Genomic DNA, 8,783 nt, shown 5'->3' on the forward strand with positions numbered 1-8,783 from the left:
ATGCAAGATTTGGTAAAACTTTTGATATTTGACATTTCTTCACATCCTGGCACTAAATGGTAAAAACTATTTTACGTTGTTGAGAGACTTGACTAATTTTCCTAGATAAAATTGTTGGAGTTATTATGTGAGATGTATGTGAGTCGATATATGATGTCATAAATCTCATACATAAAGGACCAAACTGATAAATTTGAAACCTAAATCTTATAAGAAGATAGATTGACCATTTTCAATTGAATTAGCAAGTTGTTTCACTTCTACTTCAATTTTTTTTTTTTTTTTTTTTTTTTGACAAGCAACACTATTTGGTATTTCATTAATTAACCGAGAGCAATACATAGGTGCCAATTGGGCACAATCCTCCAATGACCAAGAAAATGATCTAGAAGTGAATTTGCGCAAATGAGACAATAACAGTAAAACCCCTAAGCAGCTACCAGATGTACGAGAACTTTCTACAACACCCATACAAAGCTGTCACATAAACTATATATAACAGATTCGTATAGGTGATTGCAAACAGTCACCACTAAATAACGTCGCCACATAAAGTCATCGTGGAAGCGAGACCACGTAAAGTCATCGTTAGTAGACGAGACCATGTACTACAATGCTCAAAGCGAAAACCAAATACAACCATTGTTGCGGTGAGGCCACAATAGTCACTAGGCGAGACAATAAAGCTAGACTAAACTAGGCTAAAATAACATAATCTAACACATCCAATGGAATGAGGACCCCCAGGTAAGGACCAATGCCATGCCACGGCAAGACGGGTCCGGCCGCCACACCTGAAATCCAGCTGAGCAGCAATCCATCGTAAGCAGCAGAAGTTCCAGATGCAACCACCAACAGGAAGCCCAGACATAGCCACCGCCAGATTTGTCCGCCCAAACTAAAATAGCACCATCAAGGAGGTAGCACTTTAATCCGAGTGTGGATTTCGGCTAGTCCACAACACCAAAGCAAAGTGATGAAGTATGGCTCCAACCCACCAGCAACCCAATCCAAGCCCAAATCATGCGTCATACCCCGAAATAAGGAAGAGGCCTTAAGCAAGGCATAACCCAGATTCTGGAAGGAGGTGTGAAGCTAAGAGTCAAAACGGTAGGAGAGAAGACCCACTTGCATCCGCAGACCCAACCCTACACCAAGAGCACAAACGGCATAATATGGTGAATCTTGAGATGGCAAGGTCCATATCTAAATGTTGGGGGAAAGACAGGGGAGGAGAGATGAGGGTGGAGGGCTAAGAAGGCTGGGATGAGGGAAAATGGCTTAAGAAACAGGGGGGGGGGGGGGGGAGGTGGATAACGAGGCGAGAAAAAATCTAGGATGAAAGGGGGGAAATAGAGGGGAAAGATGGGGAAAAAGGGAGTGAGGCTAGGAGGAGAAGGAGAAGCTGCCACCGGTCCCCAGCCTTACCCAGAAGCCCGCGGCCATGGAGGAAGCTAGGACTTGATGAGGGGCAAGAGGGTTTCTAGAGAGATTTTCGTCGTATTATAAAACGGCTTCTATCGAGGAGACTGGGATTTAATTTTTGGTGAACGAGGAGACACAAAAAGGAGAATTAGGTTGCCAGATAATGAAAATAGATTTTTATGACAACATAGATTTTTATGTAATTTTTTTATGTTTATGTTTATGTAATTCTTAGTATGTTTATGTTTATGTTTATGTTTATGTAATTCTTAGTATGTTTATGTTTATGTTTATGTAATTTTTTTATGTTTATGTTTATGTAATTCTTAGTATATGTAATCTATGTAAAGGACTTTTAATTAGAACGATGGACTTTTAATTATTTTATACAAGGACTTTTAATTAGAACGATGGTCATGGTCATGGACTTTTAACAACATAAATAACTTACCAAAATTAAATAACTTACCAAATTAATTCTTAATATAAATAACTTACCAAATTAATTTGAATAAATATTCATGAACATGGAAACAACATAAATAATGCAAACAATAAATAATAAATTACAACCCAAAGTGATTGGAAAATTATGGGCTCCGATTACAAAAAGTACTCTATTCATCATCACTTAACCAATTTGTGGTGCTAGGATGATCTTCTCTTGCGGTGCTAGAACCACCTTGGCTTGCTATTGTTTCTCTTGCACGCCTCCTTCGCACCACGTCCGCTTTCTCTGACTTCCAAAAAAATTTAGAATTTGGAGACTTCCCTTCTAAAGACATGTTCATAATCTCACGATCTTGTTGAGCTCGTCTTTCTTCTCTAACATGTTCCCTTTCTTGCCTAAGTAGCTCTCTTTCTCTCTCATTAGCATAAAATTCTCTCTCAACAGCTGCTGCTTTTGATGCCTTATCAGCCTTATCAGCCTCATCTTTCGCCAGTTCCCTCGCCAAAGTCAATTCACCTTGGCAAGTAAGTTCTTCCATGAACTTTGCATAATCGTTTTTGGAAGCACTCCCTTTTCTCTTTGAAGCCTTCTTACCTTGAGGCCTAATTGGAAAACGGGTCGAACCCGACGCTTGTTCAGGGAGGGGCGTTTCGGGCACTTCTTCTGCATCATCTGCTCTCTCATGATCGGGTGTAGAGTGTAGAGGGGTGCTGTTCATGTGCACTTCTGGACCAACTGGCACAACTCTAAATTTAGGACAATCTTTGACAATATTCCAACATTTCCACCGGTTGAATGATTTATTTTTGCTTTTGGTTTTGGCAGCGTACCAAGCTTGTGCTTGAAGTTCCTACACAATAAAAATAAGTAACAAATAAATAATTATAATGAAAATAAGTAACTAGCAAATACATACATATATATATATATATATATAAGTAACAAAGATAATGAAAATAAGTAAGAAGGCTTCAAGTTTAGTAAATAATGAAAATAATTAACAAATAAATAAATATATATATATATATATGTCATGTTAATCATAACAAGCAAATATATATATATATATATATATATATATATATATGTCATGTTAATCATAACATGGGGCTAGAGTTCCAAGTTTAGTAAATAATTTTAACCTTAAATATACACATTTTTTTTTCTTAATGTAAGTGATATTATACATTAATTTTAATGAAAATAAGTAACAAATAAATAATACAAACAACATAATTATAATGTAACAAATAAATGTAACAAATAAGTAACAATAACATAATTATAATGTAACAAACAAATTAATAATACAAACAACATAATTATAATGTAACAAACAACATAATTATAATGTAACAAATAAGTAACAATAAATAATAAATTTTGTACGTAACAAATAAATAATACAAACAATAAATAATAATATCTTGTTACCATATCCGAGTAATTTTCCCCACTTCGAATATTACTACTAGCTTGTGCCAAAGCGTCTCTCCACGTACTAAACGATTGGCTAAGTAATTTCCAACGACTGGACATCGATTCTTTGGTTCTTTTCCCACCAATTTTCTCAAGATAATTGGTATGAATAAGACTCCACATTTCTCGCAACTGCATCTCATTACCCGTAAGCGAACTATGAGTAACTTCAACCCAGCTAGTACACAACGCAACATCTTCAATAAGCGACCAATTCGTACCTGCACCAGTGGTCATTTTGTTGAAAAAAAATGGATTCAAACTTTGAGACAAAGAAAGGAATGTGATTGAAAGTAGTTGAGAAAATATGAAATTGTTGTGAAGGTAGATGATAATGAGAAGGTATTTATAGAAAAGTAAAAACAATTTTTTTTACAATTTTTTTCAGATTTTTCAGATATTTTTTTGAATTTTTTTGAATTTTTTACAATTTTTTTTAAATTTTTATTCAATTAATTAATCTCTGCCGTTGGATATAAAAAAAATTGAATTCCAACGCTCCAGATTGTGCCACGTGTCACAACGGTAACTTTTCAGATTTTTTAAACTATTTTTTCATTTATTTTTTAATTTATAAAGCATTTTAATATCCACCGTTGATCTCAGATCGAACGGTGGATATTAAATCTGACACTTTTTTTTTTTTTTTACCGTTGAGATCTAACGGTCCACATTAAGTGACCGTTAGGATCTAACGCACCGTGGGAAGCCACGTGGCTTCCCAACGGTAACTGACAAAACCCTTTTTTTTTCTGATTATTGTGTCGGGACGCGCCCCCACGCGCGGGTGGGGTGCACGCGCCTGACACAAAAAAATTTAAATAATACGCTGACGCCACCCTGGCGTCAGCCTTGCGTCACTCCCACCTCGGGCTCAAGGGCTGGCAATCCCTCACGGGCCCTTTGCTCGGGCCTCCCCCTTCCACCGGGCTGCCTCACGCTGGAGGCCTACCACCGGCCCTCGGGCCTTTGTTTTGGAGACTGTCCCCCGAGCAATTTGCTACGGTGGGAATGCTCTTACATGTTATAATATAAGTTGAGTGACATTGAGAATTATACTATAAAAAATAAAAAGACGCAACAATCATGTCATTTCCTTATATTGTACTGAACACGTACATAAATTTTCTCCATTTTTGGGGAAGGTTTCCTATTAGCTGTTGTAATATCTTGACTTCCTAGAAATGTTGCATATTGGAATTTTCTTCATATCGTTGGTTTGGTACACAGGTAAAATATCACATCACTGATTCCACGCCACAAACTAAAATATGCCTTAATTAAGTATACTTTGAGCCAGTAGAAAACTTCCAGTTTTCTCGAGGTTATAGAGGTGGGCATTTGAAACCAAAAACAGAAACCGAAACCCAAATCAAATCGAATTGCACCGAACGGTTCGGTTTTGCAGTTTTGAAATTGAACTGCAAAGTAGGAAACGGTTTTGTTGCGGTTTTGGTTTTTGAAAACCGCATCAAAACCAAAACCACACCTCAAATTAAATGTCATGTTTTAATAGTTTGTTTGTTAGTGTCCATAATAAAATGTCATCCTCAAATTTAGTATGGACTCAACCACAGTAAAATGTCATCCTTTTCCACCCCCTATTCTATTTCAACAATGATCACTTATCAATGCAGCCTTTTGAAGAGGAAGAGTTATCCTGGATTTCTTTAGGAATAAAGTCGTATAGCCTTCAACTTCTAAGTTTTTCGATTATTCAGGAATAAAGTCTCTTTGTGGAATGGAGTCAAATTCTTGACCAATGGTGTAATTAACATGTAATTTTTTTGGTGCAAATTTACATACAATTTTTTTGGTGTAATACCATGTTAGTGATTAACATGTAAAAGTGTAAATTTTAAAATGTACATTTTTTGTCAAAAACCAAACCAAAACCATTTGAAATCGCACCGAACCAAACCAAATAGTTTGGTTTCACTTCAGCTTTGGCTTCAAAACGTATCGAACCGCATGGCAAAAAGTTTCGGTTTTGGTTGTAGTTTCACTCAAAATCGCACCGAATCAAACCATGCCCACCCCTAGTACGTTATTGGGTCATAGTTATAAAACATGGTTATTCGTTTAAGGGCGGTTGTCCAGATGCCATGTACTTGGAGTTGCACACTAAAATAAAGGTTTCTTCCTCCAAAGCAGTGAACAACTGTGAAGTTGATTAGTAAGAGAACCTTAAAAAAGAATAAAAACGATCGAATAAACATTGCAGAAGTGTGTAAAGTCAAACTTAATTACTTAAAAAATGTAAAGACTAACGGAAGTCAACTATTGTTTATATAGAGAAAATAAACTTTAGCATCATATCAAGTAATTTAGTAATATTAAACCAGAAAATTTAATTTAATAACAGTTAGTCCCCATGATTTGAAAGAATCGTAAAAGGAGAAAAACCGTAAAGTCAACTAATTAAATATTTGATAACAGTATGTCCCATACAAAAATCATTAGAAAATAGAGTTGAGAAACAGCTATGTCAACTTAAAATTGTATTATACAAAGAAACTTAAAATTGTATATGGCACGGTTAGAAAAAGAATTTTTTTTTTATATGGCACCAAAAGAAACTTGGAACTTAAGAGGTCAACCAATGTAATAATAAATCCCATATACCAACAAAAACTATTAGAAATAAATCACTCGAGAACTTTAAAGTCCACTTCTTTATCTTCAAGTCAGCTCTGCCCCGAGGAGGGGAAACCAAACAGAGAAAATGAAATAGATCCGAGTCTTGACAAATAACAATTTGTAACTTAGTTAAATTAAGAATATTATGTTTGAGGTTCCGAGTTTAATTCTCCTATTCCAAACTAAAAGAATGTTGCTCAATAAATTTAGCAGTGTTTGTATTAATGTATTTATAAGACTTTACAAAGAATGTTGCTCAACAAATTTAGCAGTGTTTGTATTAATGTATATATAAGACTTTACAAATAGAGTTTGGATGAAGAATAAATTTTCAAAACAAACAGATAATACAAAAAAATTATACAAAACGTAACAAACTATATATAATGTGAACAATATCAGGTGCCTTGGCATTTATCGATAGATTGGGCAAATTATTATACCATTCTCTCTTCCATGCATATTCAGTTTTCTGACATTTATCATGAAGGAAATTAGGTGGTGGATTGTTTAGCAAACTTTGGTGTTGATTATGTTGGGGTTCATTGGTGGGAATCTTGTCCGCCATGTGCAAAGTCGGCTTTTGTTTATGATCTTTCAGGGCTTCCAAATTTACGTTTCACTTCAGAGTTGTCTTAATTCATTTTTGTTTCTTATAGTTTCTACATTTTGTTAGGGTAAGGCTTCATGTATGTGGATGCAAATTTCCGCCTTCTTCTCCTTTGATGAAAATGCACCTGCAAAATAATAACACATAAGATTATGGCCAAGAGCCACACACACCCACGATGAATAGGGGGCTTTGACCGAAGAATCTCCAATGTCAAAGTTAGAATTTTAGAGAGAAAGTGTTTAGGGATTTTTAGGGAGAGATTGGACTTAGCATTTTGGAGAAAAATGGGACTAAATATAGGGGTGTGGCCAGCCCTATTTGGAGAAATAAGGATCGGATACTTATGGTGGTTTTTTTTTAATATAATTGCAAGATATTATGTCAAATAATATCTTGCAATTAATTTGGTAATTAATCCCAATTAGAATAAGGAAATTGGGAGTTACCTTTTGAGTGAGGATTTGGTGGTCGAGGGCGAAGCCTAGGCTGGCTAACGCGTCTGCGTAGGCATTGTTTGCCCATGGAACTTGAGTGAGGGTGTAAGTTTGAAACGCCTCAAGTTGCTTTTGTACCTTTTTTTATGTACTATGCCATCTTCAGATGTTTTGCCTTGTACTCCCCAATAGTCTGGCTGGTGATTAGCTGGGAATCAGAATGAAATGCAAGTTTTTTCACCGCCAAGTCTTTTGCCATTTGGAGGCCTGTTAATAGGGCTTCGTGCTCTACTTTGTTGTTGGATACTTTGAAGTTTAGAGTGATTGCCTGCTTGAGCATCGAACCGTCTGGGGTGACAAGGACCACGCCTACTCCTGAACTGCCAGAAATCTTAATTGGGTGAAACAGGCATGGCTAGGGCATGCTCGATTGCCTCCGAGGCATCGTTGGGTCACTCTGTTACGTTGCCTAGGCTAGGCGTGAAGGCGCAATAGGGAAACATGAGGCTGGGGCCATGTTACATGCAGTAGGAGATGCTCAACTGCCATTACTGGGCCACTCTAGAGCTAAATTTTGGAGCAAGGGTTGGCTGGGGGTGTAGCAGAAGGTGGTGCTTAATTACTGGTATATGTTGCTCTTATGTAGAATTTTTTGGGGCGACGAGGACAAAACTTGCTTCCCAGTGTGTCCTTCTAGTGTTCATCTATCCTTGGCATGCCTTTTGGGCTAAGTTGTTGCGTTCGTCAGAAAATTTTGCATCCGCTAGTGCCTATGCCTTTATCATCTCGCATTTGGATTGGGCAAAATAGTGCATCATGAAGATAATTGCTTGCGTCTGAAGGTATAACTTGAGTTTCCGGGTTGAAACAATTGTTGCCAAAGTTAGCTTTTGAATTTTTGGTAGTCGGTTTTCACATCGAGAAGAGCTTTTGAACTATGGAATATAGGTAGTTGGGTCCCCATTTATTCTCTTATGAGGGTAGAGCTTATTGCTGCTTCAGATACCGTCAAACATGTGAATAAGTCATCCGTTGCTTCCAGTTTGGATAGTAGGGATATGATATCAGGTATTTCTTCAAGTCTTTGAATGCTTTCTCGCACTCGTTGTCCTGTTCATCTTGTTGCTCTTTTTCGATTGAGTACAAAATATGGCTCACGTTGATTGATGGACCGTAAGGGTAAACGGTTGAGTGCGGTTGTTCGTGTGGTCAGACCTTGAATCTTCTTCAGAGTAATAAGGGACTTATATTCAAGATCGCTCGAATTTGCCTTGATAGTGCATTGGCGAGCCTTATCCCAAAGTCCATGCTTCTTTGCTAGAGCGAAAGAGTCTGCCAGAGTTAGATCTTCTTTCATGAGTAATTCTTCGAACAGCAGGTGGTTTGCTGGGAGTCTTTTTTGGAAGGCTGCACTAGTTATTGAGTCGTTGCATCGGACTATCTTTGCCTTTTCTGCTTTGAACCTCTTCACATAGTCGCAAAACGACTCCTTTGGGTTCTTCTTGACATTGAACAAGTGGTCGGACTTCTTCTTGATAGAGTGATATGATGAATATTCTTTGGTGAAAACCAAAGAAAGTTTGTCGAAACTCTAGATGGATTATGGCGGCAAGGTGTAGAACTAATCTTGCGCTTCGCCTTGTAGAATGGTGGCGAATATCTAACACATGAGATCTTCGTTGTTTTAATAGAGCATGAATGCGCTTCAGTAGTGCTTTAGGTGTCTCTTCCGGTCTCTATC

The 8,783-nt window shown here is 37.1% G+C and overlaps 1 protein-coding gene across 1 annotated transcript; it reads right to left on the reverse strand.

Annotated features, from left to right (window-relative positions):
* Positions 1-2,023: 2,023 nt before the first annotated feature.
* LOC148696927 (uncharacterized) lies at positions 2,024-4,030 on the reverse strand. Its single transcript, XM_088693284.1, has 2 exons — positions 3,311-4,030; positions 2,024-2,726 (listed from the first exon to the last, which is right to left on the reverse strand). Exons 1-2 carry the CDS (start codon positions 3,590-3,592, stop codon positions 2,043-2,045), a joined length of 966 nt encoding a protein of 321 aa, XP_088549410.1. The 5' UTR covers positions 3,593-4,030; the 3' UTR covers positions 2,024-2,042.
* Between the last annotated feature and the right edge of the window lie 4,753 nt (positions 4,031-8,783).

This window comes from Pyrus communis, chromosome 5 (genome assembly GCF_041283825.1).
Source record: "Pyrus communis isolate YQ-2024b chromosome 5, ASM4128382v1, whole genome shotgun sequence".
NCBI classification, from domain to species: domain Eukaryota; kingdom Viridiplantae; phylum Streptophyta; class Magnoliopsida; order Rosales; family Rosaceae; genus Pyrus; species Pyrus communis.